This window comes from Schistocerca nitens, chromosome 1 (genome assembly GCF_023898315.1).
Source record: "Schistocerca nitens isolate TAMUIC-IGC-003100 chromosome 1, iqSchNite1.1, whole genome shotgun sequence".
NCBI lineage: Eukaryota > Metazoa > Arthropoda > Insecta > Orthoptera > Acrididae > Schistocerca > Schistocerca nitens.
Genome location: NC_064614.1, coordinates 464,699,040 through 464,725,334, shown reverse-complemented (window position 1 = coordinate 464,725,334; position 26,295 = coordinate 464,699,040). Strand labels below are relative to the sequence as shown.

The 26,295-nt window shown below is 42.4% G+C and overlaps 1 protein-coding gene across 1 annotated transcript in view; it reads right to left on the bottom strand.

The window, feature by feature from the left end:
- Positions 1-26,295, bottom strand: part of LOC126254096 (fibrillin-3-like) — a 266,318-nt gene that overhangs the window by 27,941 nt on the left and 212,082 nt on the right. The window contains exons 18-24 of the mRNA XM_049955286.1: positions 22,005-22,214; positions 19,654-19,774; positions 15,459-15,595; positions 6,908-7,047; positions 6,714-6,816; positions 6,316-6,341; positions 6,148-6,228 (exon numbers count right to left, since the gene is read on the bottom strand). Of these exons, the coding sequence (XP_049811243.1) occupies positions 6,148-6,228; positions 6,316-6,341; positions 6,714-6,816; positions 6,908-7,047; positions 15,459-15,595; positions 19,654-19,774; positions 22,005-22,214 (818 nt within the window). The remainder of the gene's footprint in view (positions 1-6,147; positions 6,229-6,315; positions 6,342-6,713; positions 6,817-6,907; positions 7,048-15,458; positions 15,596-19,653; positions 19,775-22,004; positions 22,215-26,295) is intronic.

Sequence of the window (26,295 nt, the reverse complement as noted above, 5' to 3'; positions counted from 1 at the left end):
AGTTACGAGGAAGAGCGCTGGCCACGGGAAAAATAGGTACGTTGAGAACGCTGATATCGGTTTCTGAGTACTCTCTGCTAAAGGTTAGGAAGGGAGCCTTTTGGGATTATTATCTAAAATTTTGCAAAATGGCGATGCATACCAAATTTAAGTATTGTTTCTTCTTTTCCACTGTTGTCGGTAACAAGCAGATGCGGTGCGAGTGAGTCGCAGAGAAACAATAGCTATGTGCGAGACCAACTCTGAGATATATCGCACGCTCAAAACCTCCATAATATTTTATTTGAAAAACATCATACAATCATGAATTTTTTTGAACAGCATTAACTTTTAGTTAATACTACTGGAACAAAGCTTAATTTACAATTTATTTTACATTTTTTCTGATATTGTAAATGTAAATGGCGAAGTTTTGTTTCATATGTTCGGTAGTAAGATTGTGTCTTCGATCACTCAAAACATTTTTATAAGCAGAAAGGGACCGTTCTACACCAACTGAGGTGACTGGGCAGTATTTGAATTTGGGAGCTATGTCGGCACTTATTGTTTCTGGTAAAAATTCTCCTGTCCCATTAATAGAAGTATCAATTTGGCACGAGGGTTCAAAGCCTGGGTTATTGTTTAATATGTTTTTAAAATTTTCTTTAAGTTTTCTTAAGAATACCTCCTGCAATGAGGAGTTCACTAGAATAATTTTATTCGCTAACGGAATAGATTCACTGAACGCAAAACCTTGAGTTTCAAGCTTTTTAATACTTGCAGGTATATGGGAATACTGAGTACTAATCACAGCAATGTCGTTTTCAGTACCGGAGCCATTAAAAGCTTCCTTGTACTGGCAAACCGCCAAAGTCTCTGCACTATCGAAGTTGTTTATTAACCCTCTAATGGTCTCATAATGTTAACTGTGAAACAACTCAGTTTCGACCCACGTACCCCAACGAATTATCACTGGTTCGGGAGGTAAAGGCACATTTGATAGTTTCTCTCTGTCTTGATGCGGGCAGGAGCCTTTAGAAACACTTCCTTTGTGGATGAAATCAGTTTATTTGCAATCTCAATCGTGGAAGATACTTATTCAGCAAGACGACCTACTCCATGAGCAAAGCACGTCCTTGAATCAAATTGGGATAAAATGCTCGGAAGGCTTTTCCTGTCTTGACCCTATAGGGAGCAGCATCTGAAATAAACACAAACACCGTTTCAAATGCAGAAGATTCTGGAAATATTTTTCTAATACCCTCATTCACAAATCTGGCGATCGTGGAATGATTTATTTTTTCAAGTTCTTTTCAGGCCGCTAAATAGGAAGAAGAAGGCTCTTCTCTTAAAGCACCAGCAAGTACATTTCCAATGTGACGGCCACAAGTGTCTGCCGTGTCGTCAACTGAAATCCAGGTAATGCTATCCTTGAGTTCATTGCGTATTTCTACCAGAACATTTACGTAAATTGTCGGTACGTAATTTTTACGGAGTATTGATGTATCTGATGCTTGCAATGAATGCTTCACATAGATCCATGTTAAACGACATTTTTGGTTACCTTTCAACAAATCCCTGATACTGCAACTTGCTGTTGTCAGAAGTTGTTGTTCTGGTCATTTCTTCTGCATTCCTGCGACTTGTCTTGACATGCTGGTCTATTTGAAACTTTCTCTTGTTCGACACGTTTTTCACTCAAATTCGTCAATATAAAGCAATTCCGTCACACGTAAATGTTCTAGGATGGTCAGCTATCCACGAAACGACGTTTCTTTCTTCGGGCGGAGAGGATTAACCGTGGGCGCGGGCGCAGGAGCATTGACTCTGTCTTCCTCTTCCTGTTCTGTAATGATTTCGCTAGGCAGTGGCCTCTCGGTTAGTGATTGCATGCATTCTAGGTCGCAGTCAATCTGTCAGACATCAAAACTAGATCGAGCTAGAGGCCGCCCGTATAATTTTTCAAAATACTGTAAATGTAGAGCGGAAATATGCATCGCCACTAGTTTTTAGTTAAAATATGCAATAACCGGTTAAAAGGAGACAAATATGCAAATGCACATCCACGCATAATCCGGTCTCATGGAAACAAATTCAGGCTCACAGTGGCGACATAACGTCACGTAGGACGCAGGCCACCATATCGAAAATAAATGGTAGTACTGCATAAAAGCTAGACTGATCGCTAAGCAGAAAGTCGTTCTTCAAAAATCGATTCACTTGATTACTCGTAATATGGTGCGTTTCAGAATACGCCACCTCAAGATACCTCTTAAAAAACATTGAAGATACATCGAAATTACAAAGCTGTCTCAGAATAGTGAAATACAGGACCAACTGCTCAACTGTTGACATAAGGTACTTCAGGCAGAAACATACCTAGAAGCAACATGCAGCCCGGTAACATTCATACGCTGACAGTCACAAAATCTTAGGACGAAACTTAGACGTGGACGTTCACGCAAGATAGCACCATACTTCGTCGTAATTGACAACATAGTCCAAAACCTTAATCTATAACAATGCAATAGCGAAATTTACATTATAAAATTTTAAAAGTAAAGAAGATTGCAAAATATTATCAGTTTAAACCAAGTGCAGTCAAGAATAAAGCCGCGTGGCTGCCGTCAGGTTTCAGAGTAAAGGCAAATGTGATGTCAGTTGTACAGCTGTGAGTTGCTCTTGTATTTCATTCTGATTCTGTTATTCTGTTTTTTTTTTTTTTTTAATTTACGTATACAGTAAAACTTTCTCAAAACGGAAAGGCATGGGACTAAAATAATTTTCCAAATTGGAAAAATTTACGGATTATACACAACACACTAGGCTACATAAAATTTGTCAAATATCATGCACAAAAAATATAATTTTGTAATTATGGAAGTTATTACTCACTTTTACTGCTGCACAGTTAACGTTCACTTACTGAGTAGTGTAATAGAACACCAAGCTATTACTCCAATTGTTACATAATACGGCATGTCTGTATTTTCACTGTAACTTTAAATTCGTGTATTGTTGCACAAACCGGGTGATCAAAAAGTCAGTAAAAATTTGAAAACTGAATAAATCACGGAATAATGTAGATAGAGAGGTACAAATTTACACACATTCTTGGAATTACATGGGATTGTATTAGAACCAAAAAATAACAAAAGTTCAAAAAATGTCCGACAGATGGCGCTTCATCTTATCAGAATAGCAATAATTAGCACAACAAAGTAAGACAGAGCAAAGATGATGTTCTTTACAGGAAATGCTCAAAATGTCCACCATCATTCCTCAACAATAGCTGTAGTCGAGGAATAATGTTGTGAACAGCACTGTAAAGCATGTCCGGAGTTATGGTGAAGCATTGGCGTCGGATGTTGTCTTTCAGCATCCCTAGAGATGTCGGTCGATCACAATACACTTGCGACTTCAGGTAACCCCAAAGCCAATAAACGCACGGACTGAGGTCTGGGGACCTGGGAGGCCAAGTATGGCGAAAGTGGCTGCTGAGCACACGATCATCACCAAACGACACGCGCAAGAGATCTTTCACGCGTCTAGCAATAGGTTTTTTTTTTTTGTTCTAGTAAAACCGCATGTCATTCCAAGCATGTGTCTCAATTTTTACCTCTCTATCTACTTTATTCCGTGCTTTATTAAGTTTTCAAATTTATACTGACTTTTTGATCACCCGGTATATTATTCCTGTATTCTTTTGCTTTACATTTCACTTGTTTCACCACATATCAGAGAGGGAAACCTGTCTAAATTTGGGAGAATTTGTGTGTTTTGCAAGTCGCATTAGATCGTTTATGCATGCAGGAGCTTCTTCGATAGCTTATTAATTTTTCTAGGGACATCGTTTTCTTCTTGTGTTTCCTTCTCACCGTCCCCTGTGTTTCACATTTATGTTAGAGCTGTTGCCAAAGTAAATGTGGATGAACTGGCAAAAAATCATCACTTATAATTCAGCAACTGCTGCTGCCTTTTCTTGAGTTTCAACGAGTACGGAAGAGTCTTGTTCATCACCTTCAAAACCCGATCTGATGAAGCTCTTGGTGACAGTTTCGGGACTTATTTTTCTTACTGGTAAGCCAATCCAATTTACCGCAACCAGGACAGGCCATCAACTGTGCAGGAGGAGATGCACTTCTGGCTTCGTCAACGCAAAGAATTCGAGCCTGCATCAATAATCGGCTATAATGCGACTAGAATGAGAAAAACCGCTTATCCATGGGTTTTATGAGGCTGATTGAAGCTGGCGGGAACCAAGTTAATTTCGCATTTGATAACTTGTCTTTCCGGTGGCAGGTTGCATTATTTAGGAAAAGTTCCCTTTTCTTATTTTGACATTGAAAGAGACTACCCACTCTTCCAAAAGATTACTCATCATTCAGGCCCTTTTATTGCCTCGCCATGTGATTGGAATCTTAGTGAAACAACGGGTTTTTCTCGCCCTTGCAATCACCAATGGCTTCTCCGTTTCACCTAGCATGTCTCGACATAGCATAACAGTGAGTCTTTCCTTGCACACTTTTCCGCCGATGCACTTTCACCTTAAATTGCTAGACATTTTGAAGACAATGTGCCACGGAACAGTCCCGTTTCATCGACAATAAACACGTCTTTCCGATCGTGATTCGAAATTAGGTCATGCAGTATTGCCTTCCATTCTGTTGCTATGATTTCCTGCACATCCTTTGCTTCGCCATACACTTCATTCCATGAGACTTCGTGCCTAGCTATGAAACTGTCCCGCCATCCAATGGATGCCTTAAACTCCGTATTCCGTAGCTCTTAAGCGTATCTGGGAACTTTCATCTGCAACATGGGTCCAGACAAAGGTAACTTTTTGGACCGCGAACATACTAACCCTTCCCACACTATCTCGTTGACTTATTCATTTCCAGTTCTCTTGGTCTTTCTTTTCATTTGCCCGTTACGTTTCATTCACTAATCTTATCCCTGTTGAAGTTTTATTAATTTGTGTTTTACCGCATTTGATACCGTAACATTATTTCGCGCACATAGAGTCCGTCTTTCTCACTCGCCTCGGTTACCTTAATGTTATGTGTTACCCTACCGACACATACTTTATGTTCGACTTCATTTTGTCACTTAAAGTGCTACAAGTCAACTGAGACTGGCAGAAAATAATGCAGAAGTGCATTTCTTTGGAATGCTTGATCTTGCCTGGAGAAACATTGTTTAACGGAACAACAATGACCTCCTTCACATAACAGCATTGTCAAGGCTCTACAATCTTCGTTACCTTGTATAGAAATGAATAACTCAACTATATTGTGTTAGTTTTTTCCATATTATGCAATGAATTATTAATTAAGTCTTAAAATTTTCGCATATTTGTATCGTTTGGCCAAATTTCGAAGTTCTACACGTTCCACTTTGATCAAAATTTGCTGTATATGTACCATTTTTACAGATATATGAGGATGGCTGAGTCCAAAACACGTCATATTAGAAGAAATTAGGTCATTCTATTTTTGAAGCATCACGTTTTTTTAGCGACCAGTTCAGCCTTTACGCATTACTTCTGTTCAAATTCGGTCTCCATTGCAGACTTTCCTGGTTAACTGAACACGCAATGGTCGCAGAAACCGACCTAGTACATAACACATATCTGGCTCCTACAAGGATATCAGTGGACATCAGAAGATGTTTTTTGTCACAGAAAACATACTGAAACACGTCTGAAATATAGCACGATTGATCCATTATCTTTGCAAATTATTTACTCTTTTTTAACTTATTTTTTTTATTTATTTTAGTATAGTGCATACAGCAACGCTTGAGGTTCTCGAGGAATTTAACATGCTAAACATGTACGAGCCATACATCGCAATTCACGGCCAGACCGTACATCAAGAGGCTCCACCGACGACGTTAACTGAGATTTAGCCGTGATTGTGCCCTTGGGTTTACAGAATTCATCACGCCGGTCTAACAAGTTGTTGCCAGATACAGGCCGTCTGCGTCTCCGTAACAAAAGGAGTCTAAATCATAATCACACAAACCTGCCTCATTTCCGTGTTTATGTATCTTTCTTTATTTCCTTTATTAATTCATTAAATGTTTCTACTTTCGAACACCAGGTTAGTAACATACATAGGAATAATAAAATATGGAAAAGAACTCGTACTTTTACAGAGTACTTACGGGATAATGAATTGTATATATTTTCTTAGTTGTCGTCTTCCCGGGACATATCACCGTCTTTTTGTACGGTGGACGTAATCTCTGAAGAAAATAGAAAATTCTCTCAGTGACTCTTAGAAAAATATCTATGCAATAAATACATAACAGCAAAAATCTTTAATAACTTACGTGAGTTGGTTTATTGATCTCGTCACCTGGAAATGAGGGAGAATCAATTGAGAATATGGTTTTAAAAAAGGTTAATGTAGGAGCACATTTTGACCTTATAATTTAAAAGCAGATGATTCAAAAGGAAAAAAGGATATTAGAAGAATTATAGAATTACTATTTACAATTCTACACGTACATCTTCTATCACATACTACAGAGATGCTACATCGTATGCCTCTTGTTGATGTCGAGGCCTGTCTTTGCTGTTGAAACGGACAATCATTCTGCGTACTAAGTAAGTTTGTGTTGCGCGTCCCATATTCTTTAATCAACTTACTTTTCCTCAGATCTCTCTCGAACAGTAAAGATAGACAAGAACTATTTGTAAAACCGCTCTGAACATTGAGCGTACGTACCTTTCACATGTATGGAGAAGTGACACTTGGCTTTGTTTCCAGCAGCATCCGTTGCTATGTAATTAATTTGATGTAAGCCCTTTGAGAACTTCTCTCCTGAACTCTGAAAATTCATCAATTAAAATGAGTCAGTCATTTCTGTGCTTCTTTCATAAATATGGATAACAGTAGATGAGAAAGCCCACGAAACTTACCTTAGATCTATATATGTTTTCAATTCCGACGTTGTCTTCAAACTCCGGTTCTACCCATGAAACAGCCCTGTATAGCTCTCCAGGCCGCAGAAATACATCGAAAGACTGGGGACAGGTCCTCACTACTGGGCTCTCCAAGTCTGCAACAGTGCATCAGCGCTAATTAGAAATTTTCTGCAGTCGGTGGTCTTTCAGATACTAGCAGTGAGGTGATGCTCTGTGTTTTCTGAGAAAGTCTTGCGAGGGGGGATAGTAGAAAGTGAAATGAAACTTCAGAACTCCATTCCTATCACTACGTATCCTTTTGTACTGGATGCTTGTCTCAAAAATCACACAAATCTTAATGAACCTGTCTTCTGTCATGATTCGGGGTATATTTGTATGCTACCGACCTTGTCTGCAGACAGAACCACTTTAGGGGAAATCTTCCGCTGTGCGACCACGTCTAAATATGCTTATATAGCAACTGAAATGGTCTGATGGGGTCTGTTAGTCTCGCTCAGCGAGATAGCGCAGAGGTAAAACGCTGGACTTTCGGAGGATGTCGGTTAAAAACCCCATCATCCAGATTCAAGTTTTGCTTGTGATTTTCCTAAATCTCTTATGGTGGTTGGTGGGATGATTCCTCTGAAATGTCACGGCCAACTTGGTTCCTCATGCTTCCATCTCGATCTTCTGCTCCGCCTCTGTAGACCTCGTCATCAAAACGACGTGGAACCCTAATCTTCCTTCCTTGCGTTTTGCATAGCTTCTAAGAATAAGATATTTCGTCATTGTGCATTTTCGTTATCATATATTTCAAAATATTATGTGATTCGGATCACAAAACTGTTCCAATAAATTCAAATACCAACCGTTGTTTATTACCAGTTCAAATGGTTCAAATGGCTCTGAGCACTATGGGACTTAACAGCTATGGTCATCAGTCCCCTAGAACTTAGAACTACTTAAACCTAACTAACCTAAGGACATCACATACATCCATGCCCGAGGCAGGATTCGAACCTGCGACCGAAGCAGTCCCGCGGTTCCGGGCTGCGCGCCTAGAACCGCTAGACCACCGCGGGCGGCACTTTATTACCAGTATTACCTGCTGTTTCTGAGATGCACACCAGACTTATCACCTTCGCGTGTGTATGTGTGAGTGTGTGTTCATCATTCGTTGTTACTTACCGTTCCTCAGTGGCTCCGGAGTAAAATTCTTGGAGGAGGCGCTGTTCGATAGTGTTCACAGACGTTATTCACCTGTTCGGGATAGTGCTTTTGCACTTACTGCTCACCCCTCTCCATTATTCGCATGTAAATAGCGTGATGCCTCCAGTAACATCGATACGCTGCTTCAAAGCAAAGACAAAGACAGTGGGAAAGACAGAGAGTGAGAAATTGCGTGGTGTGTGGAGGGTAATTGTTACGAGAGGAAAGGCCTAAGGACGAGTAGAAAAGGATGAGGAGAGAGGAGCTCTGATGTGGAGTTGGATAGGCGGAAAAGAGTTAAAGTTGGTAGGAGGGATAACTGCCGGGGTAGATCTCAGTGTCTGGGAGAGGGAGCTGATTAAAGGCGCATTGAGATAGGATATGGAGTGGGTATAGATGCTGGGATCTATGGATGTGTTTGAGAAGGTTCAGTAGCATACCAGTGTTGGTGATCAGAGGGGAGACAATGGGGTTATTGGAATCTAGTATTCAGAGTCTAGTGTGCACCCACTGAACTACTTTGGATACTGTAGGATACTATAGGAGATGTGGAGGTGTTCTATGTGGGTGAGGAGGGTGAGAATTCGCTAACATGGTAGAGAATCCATGTTGAGGAAGGTAAATGGAAGCTAAAAGTGGTATCGAGAGCATTGTTTTTGATGACATGGAAAGACTTATAGAACTTTGATGGGGCAAAGATCCACGCTACATCGGCATAGGAGGATGGATCAGATCAGGGTTTTGTAGATGTGGAGAATAGTGGAAGGGTGTAATCCACAAGTTCCACCTCTTAGTTGTTTTAGTCTATTGACAGGTTTCTGTTGGTTGGTTAGTAGGTGAGTTTTCCTCATTTGTTGCTGGCCGAAGGTTAGTCCAAGATATTTCAGTGTGTTAGTTAAATAGATAGAATAGTCATAAATGGTAAGGTAGATGCCATGGAGGTGGAAATTGTGCGTGGTTCATCCTATAAATATTGCTTGAGTTTTGGAGGGGTTGATCTAGCCATTAGTTACAGATGGAGGTGAACTGATTGAGGTGCATTCGGAGAGATGGTTGGGATATACGGAGCATACGGAAGAGGGCAGGGAATGCGGAGACATCAGCATACTGAATGAGGTGGACTGAGGGGTTGGTTTTGGCATATCAATATTGTAGAGGACATAAAAGAGAGATGAGAGTTTAGAGCCTGGGGGCAATTTGCAGGAGTTGGTATTGTTAATGGTGACAAAGGAGGGGAAGTAGATCGAAAGGATTCAGTAAGGTGGACATATTTAATTGATGTGGGTTGATCTGTAGTTTAAAGGGAGACCAGCGAGCCATACATGGTTGTAGGCTTTCCTTAGGCCGAGGGAGACAAAAAAAAGCTGATTTATAAGAATTTTTCTTAAAAGACATCAAAAGCTGCAGTTTACTTGAAAATGTCCATAAGGCCGAAACTGCAATAGTAACAACAAATATTTTATACAGTCAACGGCGACTATGATGTCTTTTAAGAAATATTATATGACTGTGAATCCAAACCATGAGAAGTTAAGTATAAGAATTTTGTTGGTGGGGTAGGAGATGTGCCAGGTGCAGGGACTGGTCATCTGACGAGAAATAGAGATGCAAGCCACACTGGTTAACGTGATGGAGGTGGTGTTAGTCCAGGAGTTGGATACCTTTGGGAAGGATGGATTCAAAGATCTTCCTAAACAATTTGATAAGGCAGATGGGGCAAGTAAGAGGAGGTGTCAATAACAGGTTCCTGGGGTTTGAGGGAAAGCGGGATTTCGGCTTTTTCCACTGTTGAAGATAGTAACCAGTGGAGAGGGTAGTGGTGTAAATGCTTGTAAGGGTGGCTCAAAAGGCGAGGGGGCATGCTTTAAGATATTGATAAGTAATGCAGTCATAGCTGGGGAAACTGTTACATTTTTTGTGGAGTACTCGTTTTATGTCGTATGCTGTCGTTGGTGTATTTAACATTGTTTGTTGTTATTGTTCAAGTACTGGAAGTTGGAATCCAGGGGCTGGGCAGCGGTAGTTGCATGTTAGCAGATGGTAGGGAAAAGTGACTAATCAAAATTTGGGTCATCAGGGATGGAAAATATGTCAGAGAGGTAGAATGCACAACGGTTAGCTTTGCTCGGGTTGTCAGGTAAGGGATGGTTATTGTGGAGCAGTGGGTAGTGAACTAATAGGTTGTTAACAATGCGTTGATGGACGATATCCAGTACTTGCAAGAGTTAATGAGGAGTGTGGTGTTGAGACATGTCTGGTGCCATTCCCAGCGTTTCTTCGCATTTATTAAATTTCTGATATGATCATATTCGCTGGTGGCTTGTGAGCTTGTCTCGGTCACAAGTCTGCAAGAAAAAGCAATACTTGCGATGAGACTCTTGGGCGAGTAGTAGGGCTTGGGCAAGGGAGGGGGTGTGTGGTTTGGGGAGGGGGGTGAAGGGGTCAGTTAGGATGTATGGTCTCGGTAGGAATGTGGATGAAAATATATCTGACAAGGTCAGCTGCAGGAAGGATGTGGCATGGGGGATATCACAAGCTGATGGACTGTCCAGTGTTGGCTTCCATTCTGGGTTTCTATGGATCCAAAATAGGCATTACAGTTGGTTTGTTAGAATTCTTGGGTAATTCTGGGATGGAGATTGGAATGGGATGCATGGAGGTGGTATTGTGTGTAGAAGAATATGAGGAATATAGGAAGGTGGTCAATTCGAATCAGATTGAGGACTTTTGCAGTGAGACATCCTAGAAGTTTGGGAGATGCTACGATGGCATCGAGGGAGGTGTTCCTTTCAGGATGTATGTGGTGTGGGATGGTACAACGTCACTTGCTGGGGATCTGAAAATTGACGCCATCACTGAAGTTCTGTGGAGGACATTATGGATGCTGACATCAGCAGCAATAATATAGGTGAAAAAGGTATGATCTATGTGAGCGAGGAAGTCATAAGAGATGGATGTAGATTGTTGCACAGGTAATGGTTAGGGGTTGGAAAAAGATGGTAAGGATAAGGTGTTTGGTACGAATTTTGTGTAGGGAGTATTGTATAGAGATGTTCTTGTGGTGGCAAATTGCAACTCCACCTCTGGATGTGGAAAGGGGGTCATCTTTGTGTTGCAGTATTCAGGGAGATGTTCGGCTAGTGTGGTAGTATTGGAGGATAAAGGTATGGACGTTGTGTTGGGACAGGATGTCGATTAAAAAGAGTTTACTGTCGGGGAGTGAGCGGATGTAGTGGTAAACGATTTTGTAGTGCTGTCTTGCCATTATAACTGATAAGATTGGTTTGTGTGGGTCAGGTCTGATGAGGTTTAGACAAGGGCGTCCAGAAAGGTGAAGATGTACCTGGTTGTGGGAATATGTAACTTCAATGTTGAAATGGAAGATGGATTGTGCAGCAAGGGAAATTTGTTGGAGTGTGTATGGACATTTGAATAGAGAGGCGCTTTGGAGGTTTGTAATATATTTAATACTATCTTCAGGTGTCAGAACTTGACGGAGTGCATTGTTGGAGTGAGTGGGAGTCCAGGGGGGCAGATTGAGATAGTGAGCTCAGGTTTGGTAGGTTGCGGCTTAAGCTTGCACTTCACAGAACAGGTGTGACAGGAGACATTGCAAGTGTTGCAGGTAGGAAGAGATGCTAGGTTAGGGCACTGTTTAAGTAAATGGGAGGCTCTGCAGTGTGGACATGTAGGTGAGTTTTTACAATCCGCTGTCAGCTGACCATTGCAACAAAGACATATTTGTCAGTGGTACGACGGCAGATAGGATTTTCTACCATCTGCCTTGTGGCGGTGGTGGTATATCAGGTCTCGCTCTTAAGGAGAAGGTCTTTGATGGCGGCAGATTCAGAGAAGACACGGACGAGACGAGTGAAGCCAAGGTCGTTATTGATCCGAATGTTTTTTCGGACTTATAAATTCGGGTGGTTGTTCATTTCGGGTGCTACTTCCCCATCCGTGATCTCAAGGTCAACTTTGAGATCACTGCGGTGAGGGTGGGAGGACGGTGGAGAGGTTGGCATTGTTTGGCTGCGGGTGTACTGGTGAGAGGTATTAAGGAGGCCTTGGAACATAGGTAATGCGAGGAGTTTTTGGCTTCGTCTTGCACGTGGCGCTCGGCGAAGATTTAGGTTCAGCGTGCGCCCTGTCAGTATTAAATTTTATTCTAGTTTTTTAGTTGAACTTTTAACCAATGTGGTCGTGATTTTCTTATTTATTTTTCATTACACTGTCAGTTGCACCCATTTTCTCGGCTGAGTGGGCGGTAGTGTTGATCCTTGTGTGATTAACTTAGTTTATTTTAATGACGTGACACACACAGGCGGGCGACACAAGTAGCTGTTGAAAGTTGTACTTCGGCCAAATCGACAGAGCAGACACCAGTTTACTAAAAATGTGCCCCCGAATTATTATTTGTACATCTGAGGTCATAAGCCTTTACCCTGTTGGAGGGTATGTTCTCAACGTCCAGTTGGATGATTCTTCAAGTACCAATGTGAGATGGTCAAAATAAATGTTCACTGAAAGAGCTCAGTGGCTTACTGTTCAAGGATCCCTGTATCCAAGCATCCTGTTCTATGGTTAACCGATTCCTACCCTTAACCTACGTTATTCCCTTTCCAACATCGATTCCTTGTAAAATATGAGCTTTCCCCATTTAATTTCTACTCTACTGTACATAAAGTAACCTATTGTACACAGCGCAGTATCCCAAAACAGTGTCTGCAAAATTTGGCAAAAGCGATCCTGTTCATATAAGGAACCATTGATTAATTTGCTCTAGAAGAGGACATTCATTTATCGACTCGTTAAAAATGTTTACGTCAATTTAAGAAACTTATATTAAGAATATTTTAAAACCGTACGCTGCTGGTAACACATTTTACCCGACATTGCATTCCTGGGGTAGACGAAGTAACATCGTCATGTGTGACAGCATGTTTATACAACTGACGAGCGACAACCAACTTGCACGGTGGAAGTAATACCGTCAAACTGCACAGCTATGTGCTAGCCATGTAATATATATTTTGATCACCAACAACTTTAATTTGAGGCTTCAGAATTACAGTCCGCTTCGTCCAGCAGAAATTGCACAACTGCACGGATACTATAACGATTCACAGCATAATTCATTATCAACTTTCAGCGCCGATTTATCAGGCAATGGAATCGTATACGTGGCATGCGTCACAATTAATTCCCGAAACACAAATATTTTAAAATGTAAACCAAGTCTGTTTGCTGCCGAATCTTCGCAGGGGACGATGTAATTGTGCGAATATTGGATTCATTAGATATTCTTAGTTCAAAAATGGCTCTGAGCACTATGGGAATTAACATCTGAGGTCATCAGTCTCCTAGATTCAGAACTACTTAAACCTAACTAAGGACATCAAACACATCCATGCCCGAGGCAAGATTCGAACCTGCGACCGTAGCGGTTGCACAGCTCCAGACTGGAGCACCTAGAACCGCTCGGCCACACCGGCCGGCAGATATTGTTAGTGCCATGATTGTATGTGTTTCGAATGTTTATTTGGGAAGTACAGTGTATGTAGTTGTTCCAAAGAAATGGAGGACATGCAACAGAGAGATTGAAAGAGCCATTATAAAGCACCCTGGACTACAGGTTTCATTCTTTACTAATCTGACTCGTTTAAGGAATTTATTTGCTTACCTTGTTATTTTTTCTTATTCATTTACTTACTTTATGAACCACCTTTTTCATACCAATTGCGAAACGTAAGAAATGCAAATGATAAATCTTCATCATCGTAAAGAAGCACATAGTTTAGCTTACTTAATAGAAGTTCTTCCTCGGATGAGGAGCTTGTTAATGGTCATTACAAACCTTTTAACTCGAATGAGAAACCGAATCAGCCTATGCAACACACAAATAAGTAATCAATTGAAAACTAGATTATTCCTAAATTGTAGTCAACTTCGGTTTGTGATCGTGCGGTTTCAGAAAAATCTGTGTACTTGGCTCAACTGCAACAAAATGTTTCGGGTAAGACGTCCTTTCTACAACCATCACAATCGGAACATGTAGGCTAGAAATGTGCATACGTACATGTCTGACAACAAATTACAATCTTCCGCTTACAGGAAATGTTTCTGGGAGATTTACCCTGTTCATAAGGCAAATTCCAAATCTGGAAAATCCTCTTAATGAATGCTACCTGAAGCGAACCGAGGATTCAACTATAGCCAGCACTATCAATTTAGGCGAGGAAATTAAGCATTTTGTGCTACCCTGTTTTATTGATTCTAAGAGATAATCCGATGATTCAATAACCGCGGGATTTAATTACTTCATTGGTCAGATCTCGATTCCACTATCTGCTCTACAGGAACATAAAAATGTCATACTTTCGGGAGTAAGAAACTTACGTAATGAGTTCCCTTTGAATGGGAGATTTACTAAGAAAATGAAGAAGACATGTTGTTGTTGTTGTGGTCTTCAGTCCTGAGACTGGTTTGATGCAGCTCTCCATGCTACTCTATCCAGTGCAAGCTTCTTCATCTCCCAGTACCTACTGCAACCTACATCCTTCTGAATCTGCTTAGTGTATTGATCTCTTGGTCTCCCTCTACAATTTTTACCCTCCACGCTGCCCTCCAAAGCTAAATTTGTGATCCCTTGATGCCTCAAAACATGTCCTACCAACCGATCCCTTCTTCTAGTCAAGTTGTGCCACAAACTTCTCTTCTCACCAATCCTATTCAATACCTCCTCATTAGTTACGTGATCTACCCACCTTATCTTCAGCATTCTTCTGTAGCACCACATTTCGAAGGCTTCTATTCTCTTCTTGTCCAAACTGGTTATCGTCCATGTTTCACTTCCATACATGGCTACACTCCATGACGAACAGAAAATAAACTCTCTGAATTGGTCTGCTGGAATGAAAACGCCACATGACTGGCAAGAGTATTTTTGCCAAATTTTACACGTGAAATCATTAAAGACCTGCATAAAATAATTCGAAGCTGCCTTATTTATTTAACTGACCATCACAACTGTCAAGAGTACTGTTGCCGATATCTTAACGCGGGAACATATATGTAGGCGACAAATTCTTCGCATTTGAAGAGGGAATGCGTACCTGTCATTAACGTACAAGATAAAACTTACCAACTGGAAACCCACAGTATACTCGCAGAAGCATCCTTTTTGTTATTTACTTCTGACGCATTTCTAAATTCAATGCCTAATTCTGTCTCTCAGTTGGTATAAGCGGCTTTGGTAGAATCAGTGTCTGGTCAAAATGTCTGTCGAATGTAGCGCTTGACGACTTTGTTCAGAAGGCTCCTGTAGTGATAAACGAATCGGGCTCACACAGGTACTCACCTTGGACGTGTATCTTGACGGTGCAGCTCGCTGTCGTGTTGTCCATTGGATTTCTGGCGATGAACGTTACCTCTGAGTTGCCAGGACCCAGCTGCGTCTCCAGCTGCTTGCCCCAAGGAGGCACAGAATCAATGTACCTGCAGGGAACCACATAAGAACCTTTAATGTCCTGTGCTTTGAGAGAACTGGATTACAGTACATGCATAGTGTAAGGAAAAAAGATTCAAAACAAATTTTCGTTTTATTCTTTGTTTCCTATCGAAAACATAATTATATTACATTAAGTGAGAAGAGGAAGGACCTATAAGATATGAACACATGTTATGTCCTGCTCATGAAAATGATGCAATGAAGATAGCAAAATACGAGGGCTATTTTGTTTTCAACCTCCGATGAATATTTGTGCAGAAGTGTTGCGCAGTGTCTGTATTACGAAAGTCGATCGCGTCACGTCACTCTTTCCAGTTCTGAGTGCACAGTGAACAACCAAGAATACCTAGAACAATAGTCTTAGGACAAGTGTAAATTGGGTGCTGTAATTCGATTTCTTCATGCTGAGCTGCTCCGCCTGATTTTATACAGCCCACGTAACATAGTTGCCCTGTGTGACAGAAAACTGTGGCAGTGATGCAGGAACTTTGCAGGCGGTCAGGAAAGGAAGCGAGTGACAACCGATGATCTTGTTCAGCGAGTAGATAGGCTGAGTCGAGAAAATCCTATCCAATGGGCTATTCAGAAGAAGCGAAGAGGAATGTTGACATCATGCTTGCCCTTCTTCATGATGACGCTCGGCCCCACACAGCAGCTGCAACAAAGAAGTTCCTGCAGTGTTTGATCACCCACCTTAAAACTCGCAACCTGGCTCTCTCTGATTTTCAACCCTCTGCTCCCAGCTATGGAGACAGCATGTCGGCACAGACAGCGAGCTACAGAGCAGCGTAGGGAATTGGCGAAAACCATAGGCGGCAGCTGTCTGTTACGAGAGTATTTGGAAGTTGGCAAAAGGCAACGACAAATGTTGTAGTCGGAGCGACGACTACGTAGAGAAGTACCTCGAATGTGTAACTAAATGTCGCAAAAAATTTTTTTCGTGTTCACTGCTGTTTTAATTTAGCGACCAATCGGACCTTGAAATAAAAATATCCCTCGTACTCCGTTTTTTACTAGCGAAAGATCGAGGTGGTGAGTAAAGAAGTAATGATAATCCGAACAATGTTTTTAGTTAGCGTTGTCCACTGAACGCCTAGTAATTCAAAATATACACAAACCATCTTTATTTTTAATGACGTCAAGAAGAAAACACTAGAACATTGTCTTTATATTCATTGACGTTTACTATGAAAAGAGATTCTGAAGTCTGGTTCTATTAAAGATGCCGACATTTTGCTGACTGTACGTTCTAATAATTATACTTCGAAAATTATTTCACCGAATTTGCTTTATTGTCAAATATGATACGATCGTAGTAAGCTGAATGTTATGAGAGTAAGTACTTACACGCAATAAAAGATTTTTTGTTTTCATTAACTAAAGCCTGACGATTAGGATGGAGAATAGCTTGTACTTAAATTTCACCTTTTATATGTGCATGAAGTGTTTCGTGGAACGGACATATCAAAGTCAAAGTACAGAGTAAAGTTTGTACCAAGTTACTATAGTTTCCGCTGATTGGAAAAAGAGACAAAAATTAAAACAAAATCAAAACTGACATTAAATTAAACAATTTTGTCTCACGGATAGCGAAGTAAGAAAACCACAAAAGAGTACGGCCTCGATGTTCACACCATTGAAATACAAATGTATAGTAGTCACTAAAACAAAAAAAAAGAAGGACAGCGTGTGATGTTAACATCGAAAGTCTATCAAAATTGTGTTTTGTTTCTATCCTCTTCCCTTCCTATAACATTGAATTTAGTTTAATTCCCTTGAAGAACACTTCCGCATATTCCTTCCACCTTCCAGACTTCCGTTCTCTGCTTGGCACTGACTTATCATCTGAGCTCTACGTGTTCATACAGTTGCTTCAGTTCCTTCCAAAGGTTTCTTTAACGTTCCTGTAAGCGATATCCATCTCTCCCCTAGTTATACATGCTTCTAGAGCCTTGGCATTTGTCATGTAGACATTTTTCACTTTCAACAAGTCTCACTTTTAGACATCTGTATTCCCTTTCTCGTGTTTCATTTTCTGCATTTTTGTACTTTTTCCTGTGTTATCAAAGAACATGTATTAGGCCTTGTCGTTTTACCTGTCTGATCTTGTGCTGCCTTCACTATTTCACCTCTCAAAGCTATTTATCCGTTCAAATGGATCTGAGCACTATGGGACTTAACTTCTGAGTTCATCAGTCCCCTAGAACTTAGAACTACTTAAACCTAACTAACGTAAGGACATCATAGACATCCATGCCCGAGGCAGGATTCGAACCTGCGACCGTGGTGGTCGCGTGGTTGCAGACTGTAGCGCCTAGAACCACTCGGCCACCCCGGCCGGCTATTTATCCGTCTCCTACTCATCTAGTCTATTTCCCTCCCCATTTTCAAATGTTACCTTGCTCTCCCTAAAAAAAAGTCTCAGTAACATCGTTTCTTTCATCCTTATCTAGTTTCCGTCTCCTTAATTTCTTACTTTGCTGCAACTTGTTAATTATTACCTTACAGTTCATAATCAATAAATTATTGTAACTGTCCACATCTGCCCCTTGGCAACGTCTTCCATTTTAAAACCTGGTCCCCAAATCTCTGTCTGAAACCTTCTAGGACTCTTGCATGTATACAGCCCTCTTACATGATTTTTAGACCACTTGTCTGCTGTGAATAAACTACGCTCGGTGGGTTCGCATTCCTTTACCCTAGTCCATATACTCTTGGTACTTCTCCTTTTTCCTGCCATCGAATTCCAGCCCTCAACCACAACTAAATTTTCCTCTTTGCTAACTACCTCAATGATTCATTTCGTCATACATTCTTTGAGTCTCTTCATAAACTGCGAAGCCGTATGGCATACAAATTATACTACTGAGTTAGGCGTTGGCTTCGTGGCCGTCATGGTTACGATAGTGCGTTCAGCATGCTGTTCGTAGTAGCTTACGGACATTCCTATTTCATTATTCATTATTACACCTACTTTTGGATTATCCCTTTCTGGTTTTGTATTTATAATAACGGTATTTATAATAACACCAATAAATACAACTTAAGTAAGTGCTACTCACTTTCAAAATGACTGGTGTCATAAACTACTCGCAGTGCACAACCTGACACAAGTGCCAATACTGCTGAATAGTGATGTTGATGATATCCGATTTGTGGAGCGCTCAGCTGCGCGGTTATCAGCGGCCGTACATATTGCCAATCGTTTCACTGTCCAGTCTCTTCACTTTCCCTAATGATGATGAAATGATGAGGGCAACACAAACACCCAGTCTCCAAGCAGAGAAAATAACACACACGGCCGGTAATCGAAACCGAGACCCCGTGATTCAGAGGCAGCAACGCTTGCCACTAGACCAGGAAATGCGGACTGCTGAATAGTCTACTGCTCGAGAACGGAAACATTCCTTGCAGATTTTGGGTGTTAGATGAAATTATAACAGGTATGTCATTAAAATACACCAAACTGGGTGAAATGTGAAACCCTTTCTTACTACAAGTTCAATAAACGTAACTTCAGACAGTCTCGTAAAGAATTTACGGGTATTATCACAACAAGAGAGGCCACGAAAATGTACCCACCTCTGGCTTGAAATATTACGTGCTCTTATCGTTCCGTAGTTGTTGTATTACTCACGAGAGAGGTAATGATAAAAGTTTAAAGACATTTAATAGGAAGGAAATATTAATTTCATATTCAAAGTCAATAGTATGAAACACTCATGGTCAAAAAGATATTGCACAGACTGGATATTACGAATCAGTTCTCTAGCATGAATTTACGAAATAATGTTGAACTTAACGTAAAGTATTACAAATCTTACTCTCAGGATAAGACAATGATGGAAAACGTACTACAGAAAGGACTATAATCATCTGACACATGAGCTAAATTATAATGTTTATTTTTAAATAAATTAAAAACCGAATAAAATGTTTGACATAAACAAAAAAAGAAGAAGTACTTGTTACTTAAAGAGCCGTACTGTAATGATGACTTCTGCACAAGAATACAAAATATTGACAAGGAATATATCAGACTCACCTCCACCAGTCCATGTTAGATTTCGGCTGCTGAATACGAACACGGACAGAGCTCTCATTTGGAGGTAAGTCAATTCTGACGTCATTTTGGCACTGAATGAAAGGTGCTGGTGCGTCAGAAGCTGCGGAACAAAGATTTTCGTATTTTACTGGCAATTATGGTACACAAAAGGAAAATGTCAAAAGCTGTATGAGTCTCTGTTAATAATGATAGCCACTCAAATTATTTTCTACGTATTATCTACAACAACTACGTATAAGGTGTCAACTCTAGCACAAAGAAATAAAATATCAACACAAAGACAATCTTTCATTATACCATTGCAACTTCGAACGAAACTCGGGACCTTTGCCTTTCGCGGGCAAGTGCTCTACCAACTGAGCTACCCAAGCACGACTCATGCCCCCTCCTCACAGTTTTACTTCTGCCAGTACCTCGTCTCCCACCTTGCAAACTTCACAGAAGCTCTCCTGGTAGAGCACTTGCCCGCGAAAGGCAAGGGTCCCGAGTTCGAGTCTCGGTCCGGCACACAGTTTTAATCTGCCAGGAAGTTTCAAACTTCATGTTGATTACGATGCGTTTTCAGCAGATTTTGGTGATTTCTTGTTACCATATAAACCATTTCATGTTGTTTCCATTTCCTATAACGAGATATCAAGGGAATTATGTGTACTGGGTTCTTATTAAAAGTTTGTGCAGATTACTTTTAAAATGTCTGCCAGTCTCTGAATTTGTAGTGCTTAACGCAAACAATGTGTTAGCTACATGAATCGTACGCTGAAATGATATTTGAGTGGGGCAGCAACCAAAACACCAGTTCTCAACTGCACCATTTTCAGTTCTGCATTTTCTTCATAGCTGTATCATTGCAGAACATATCACAATATCACCCGTTAACATCTAACGGACCGTACACCTCGATTACAAAGAACAGGTCCTCATGCAAGTTGCAGCCTGTGTAAGTAAACCACTATCTGTTTGAATGAAAACTGTTTTGCATTTCCTTTTCCTGGCTATGAGTTGTTTGTTCTGACATATTTCGTAAGAGTATGAAGTGATTATTTTTTTCAGAGAGCTTCTTTTTTAGACCAGCATGTGTAAGAGAAATTGTAAAGTTTCTGCAGAATAAGAAGTTCATTGCACAGTGTGTTTCCGCTGTTTTGATACTAACTCTCCGAGATGATGATGCAGTATAAATGTGTAAACCGGAGATTGTGGATTTCTATTAGAAAAGAGCTGAGTCGAAAGTTATAAATGAATATGTACAAAAATACATATGAGTCGTTGAAAAGTTGATCTTAATATAGGCTAAATCCAAATACATAGTTCTCTGAAATTATTTTCGTTAGTTACATAACTTGGACATAGGCTCGTGGTCTTGCGGTAGCGTTCTCGCTTCCCGCGCACGGGGTCCCGGGTTCAATTGCCGGCGGGGTCAGGGATTTTCTCTGCCTCGTGATGACTAGGTGTTGTGTGTTCATCATCATTTCATCATCATTGACTCGCAAGTCGCCGAAGTGGCGTCAATTAAAAGGACTTGCAATACGGCGACCGAACTTCCCCGCAAGGGGCCTCCCGGCCAACAATGCCACACGATCATTTCATTTCATTTCAGCGTTACATTAAGAACAGTCGTTCTGAGCGACGCACGCCAGCGCCGATGAAAGCATCGCATCTTCAGAAAGACCCTGCCGCGCCCCGTGGAACCAGGAGAGCCTCTTCAGTCTCGATCGTAGTATTGTAGTTGATGGTGGCTGACCACCGCCTGTTCTTTGGACACCTCTGACTGTGTTGCGGATCGCTCCCAGGCACATGAAGGAACGCTGTGAGCAATAAAAAACTCCATTTTACCACTGACTCTTCCCAATCAGAATTCACCAACTGTTGTCCCCGGGACCTGTTGTAATGAACAACACCAACACAGTGCACCGTAAATGCTCTCTGACACACGCTGTCTTTTCCCATTCCTTCAGCTGCCTCGTGTTGTAGCGCGAGCCCCATTTGGCACTGTATTCACTCTGATAACACGCCATGTTGCGTCCTGCTTCCTGGGCTCGACTGAGAGACCTCTGGCAACGTGCTACCACAGTTCCATTCACTTTCACCAAATAGTTTATCTGTTATGGTACTTTATCGTTCTGATCCTTAAGGTTCACAATGCTGTGTTTTGCACTGGAGCGTGTCTCCACCTAGATAACTTACTAATTTAGCTCCAACAAGAGGTGAGACATCACGTGGATTTTTTTTTTGAGAATGCGTCTTCCGCATAATTTGTTACAGACAAAACAACACGAGCGAGGCGGCGGTTAGTCCTCCCCCTCCGGTCTCGCCGCTGTGAGCCGTGTACGTACCCCTGAGCTCGCGCACGCAGGTGGGCTGCGCGCCTTCCCAGACGCCGGCGGGCGCGCAGCGCAGCACGCTGGTGCCCAGGTGTCGGTAGCCCGGCCCGCAGCGCACGTGGCACTCGGCGCCCGCCGCGTAGCGCGCGCCCGGACCGCTGGGCAGCCCCGGACACCGCACCTCGCCGCCCAGGGGCGCCGGCGGAGGGCCGCACACCGCCTCTGCCGGGCACACACACAGCACAGTACAGTACAGGGGACGCTGTCGCCAGCTGTGGCTTCTGCGCCGGCGCACAAAGACCTTCTCTAATGAAAAGATTTGGACGTATCAGGATCAAAGGCATAGTTGTTCACTGACTGGTGTTTGCTTTTTCTTTTCGTCTATACCACGGCGTTTCTGTGTAAAACAGTAAACCTTCCGCCCCCAATTCTTCAATCTTTTAAAAGAAAAGCACATCGAAGGAGTTACACGAAATGGACGGAAATCGATGGATGTGATGTGCATGTACAAACAAACTAATTATTAGAAGTTCAGAAAAGTTGGAAGACATTAAAGAGAAATACTTCACAAACTGAGCTAGTAAATAACGAGTTAGTCCACCCCTGGTCCTCCTGCATTCGGCTCGGCGTTCTTTGACAGAGTCGTTGGATGTCCTCCCTAAAGATCTCGTGCCAGGTTCTTGCCAACCAGCTGGCTAGACCGTCATCATCCCGACCTGGTTCTAGGACCCTAATAACAATGCTCCAAGCGTTCTCGCTTGAGGAGAGACCCGACGACCTTGCTGGCCAATACAGGGTGTTACAAAAAAGTACGGCCAAACTTTCAGGAAACGTTCCTCACACACAAATAAAGAAAAGATGTTATGTGGACATGTGTCCGGAAACGCTTAATTTCCATGTTAGAGCTCATTTTAGTTTCGTCAGTATGTACTGTACTTCCTCGATTCACCGCCAGTTGGCCCAATTGAAGGACGGTAATGTTGACTTCGGTGCTTGACATGCGACTCATTGCTCTACAGTCCTAGCATCAAGCACATCAGTACCTAGCATCAACAGGTTAGTGTTCATCACGAATGTGGTTTTGCAGTCAGTGAAATGTTTACAAATGCGGAGTTGGCAGATGCCTATTTGATGTATGGATTATGACGGGGCAATAGCTGTGGCGCGGTACGTTTGTATCGAGACAGATTCCCAGAACGAAGGTGTCCCGACATGAAGACGTTCGAAGCAATTGATCGGCGTCTTAGGGAGCACGGAACATTCCTGCCCATGACTCGCGACCAGTTGTTTCAGTACCATGTACAGTGTGTGCAGGCACTATCAGCAGCTGATTGGCCTCCAAAGGTACACTTCTGCGAATGGTTCATCCAACAATGTGTCAATCCTCATTTCAGTGCAAATCTTCTCTTTACAGATGAGGCTTCATTCCAACGTGATCAAATTGTAAATTTTCACAATCAACATGTGTGGGCTGACGAGAATCTGCACGCAATTGTGCAATCACGTCATCAACACAGATTTTCTGTGAACGTTTGGGCAGGCATTGTTGGTGATGTCTTGATTGGGCTCCATGTTCTTCCACCTACGCTCATTGGAGCACGTTATCATGATTACATACGGAATACTCAACCTGTGCTGCTAGAACATGTGCCTTTACAAGTACGACACAACATGTGGTTCATGCACGATGGAGCTCCTGCACATTTGAGTCGAAGTATTCGTACGCTTCTCAACAACAGATTCGGTGACCGATGGATTGGTAGAGGCGGACCAATTCCATGGCCACCACGCTCTCCTGACCTCAACCCACTTGACTTTCATTTATGGGGGCATTTGAAAGCTCTTGTCTACGCAACCCCGGTACCAAATGTAGAGACTCTTCGTGCTCGTATTGTGGACGGCTGTGATACAATACGCCATTCTCCAGGGCTGCATCAGCGCATCAGGGATTCCATGCGACGGAGGGTGAATGCATGTATCCTCGCTAACGGAGGAGATTTTGAACATTTACTGTAACAAAGTGTTTGAAGTCACGCTGGTACGTTCTGTTGCTGTGTGTTTCCATTCCATGATTAATGTGATTTGAAGAGAAGTAATAAAATGAGCTCTAACATGGAAAGTAACCGTTTCCGGACACATGTCCACATAACATATTTTCTTTCTTTGTGTGTGAGGAATGTTTCCTGAAAGTTTGGCCGTACCTTTTTGTAACACCCTGTATAGGATTTGTCAAGCACGAACACGTGGTGGAAACTCTCGCCCTGTGGGGGTGGGTAAGGACGTCGTGCCAGATTCTTTCCAACCAGCGCGCTAGACCGTCATTATCCCGACCTGACTCGAGGACCCTTCCCACAAGGCTCCAAACGTTCTCGCTTGAGGAGAGACCTGGCGACTTTGCTGGCCAAGGTAGGATTTTTCGAGCACGAACGGGAGTGGTAGAAACTCTCGTCCTATGAGGGGTGGGAATTATCTGGTGAAATGTAAGCCCACGATGACTTGCCATGAAGGGCAACAAAACGGGGGGCAGAATTCGTCCACATACTGCCGGCTGGTGTGGCCGAGCGACTCTAGGCGCTTCAGTCTGGAACCGCGCGACTGCTACGGTCGCAGGTTCAAATCCTACCTCGGGCATAGATGTGTGTGATGTCCTTAGGTTAGTTAAGTTTAAGTAGTTCTAAGTTCTAGGGGACTGATGACCTCAGATGTTAAGTCCCATAGTGCTCAGAGCCATTTGAGCCATTTCGACCACATACCGATGTGCTGTTAGGGTGCCGCGGATGACAACCAAAGGGATTCTGCTATGAAATGAAGCGGCACCCCAGACTTTCACTCCTGGTTGTTGGGCCTTATGGCGGGCGACAGTCAGTTTGGTATGACACGGCTATCGGAGGTCCCTGCTGACAAGTCTTCGCTGACAGTCGGGGTCAGTTCGAAGGAGAACTCATCACTGAAGACTATTCCACACCAGTCAATGAGACTCCAGGCCTAATGTGCCCGACACAACTACAAACGGGCTTGTTGGTATACAAAGATGAACGGCAGTGGGTGCAAGAGATCTTTGTGACCACTGAAACACCAGTTGCACGTCGGATCGATTATAATTATGGATCCGCGGCCTTGATTGTCTCTCTCACGATTTCCCGGTCCTCACGTTCTGTCGTCTCCAAAGTTCGACCGTTTCCTTCTTGACGCTGTATACGGCCATGGTTCTGCAAGCCGTAGTTACTGCCCAACTGACTACATGGAATGAAATTCGGGAAACGTTATACATTAATATCGGCATGTCCCCTGTTTAGTATACTCACCAGCTGTGCGGTAGCATTACGCTGCACCGTCAGCCTGTTATCCATCGCCTGCCAAAGTTTACAATGTTGCATTTTCCGTCAACAGCTGCACGAGTATCAATTTGTGGCCAATTAGAAAAATCCTATGTTGTGCATCCTTTTTCTTTGTGTCAGAGCGTAAATAATATAATTTGACTTACTGAAGGTATTCAGTATAGTAATGTGTAGAAAATGTAGGGGTATGCTCGGTGCCAAATTTAGTACTCACAGCAGACGGCCATCTCTGCGCATGGAAAATGGGTCTATTCCAGATGGGCACCACATCGAATTGGGCGTGCGTGGCACATACTGATATGTCGTTCCATGGTCTTTAGCTCTATCATCTACCATTCATCGTAGTGGCTGGCGTATGGTGTCATGCCAATCTGTCAGAAATCCACGAACAGATGTTTTCCACGTGTTGCAGGTATGGAGAATATGCTGGTCTATGTATGCATGTAGGTCTTGATAATACGGGCAATATGCGGTCTTACGATACCTTGTTGGAAGATAACATTGTGGAGACCTGGAAGATTGGACAGAACCATCAGCCTTATCGCATAAGAAAATTAAGGCCCACCGTCCAAATTAAAGCCTCTGTGAACCGGAGATGATAGTGCTGTGTAACCGATGATATGCCGTGCCATACCGCCAGGAGCTGAGCCCGTATGATCATGACAAATATAGCCTGGCGACATTCGGTTCTCGGAGCCTCCACGGATGGATACGTCCATATTTATGCAGTTCTCAAAATTGGGACGCATGAAAACACGATGAGGTGCCATTCCTGTACGCAGTGTAGTCGAACACCTTCTCTGTCAAGCGAGGCTGTGACAGTGGTTGCTATGCTGACAATCTGGGTACGTGTCTCGCTGCAAAAAAGCCATTTCCTGACTCACGCTATTGAAATGAGTGTGATCATGCACGGCCTAGCGAATATTATCTCTGTCCTAGCGGGCGCTAGCCACGCGGGGACTGTG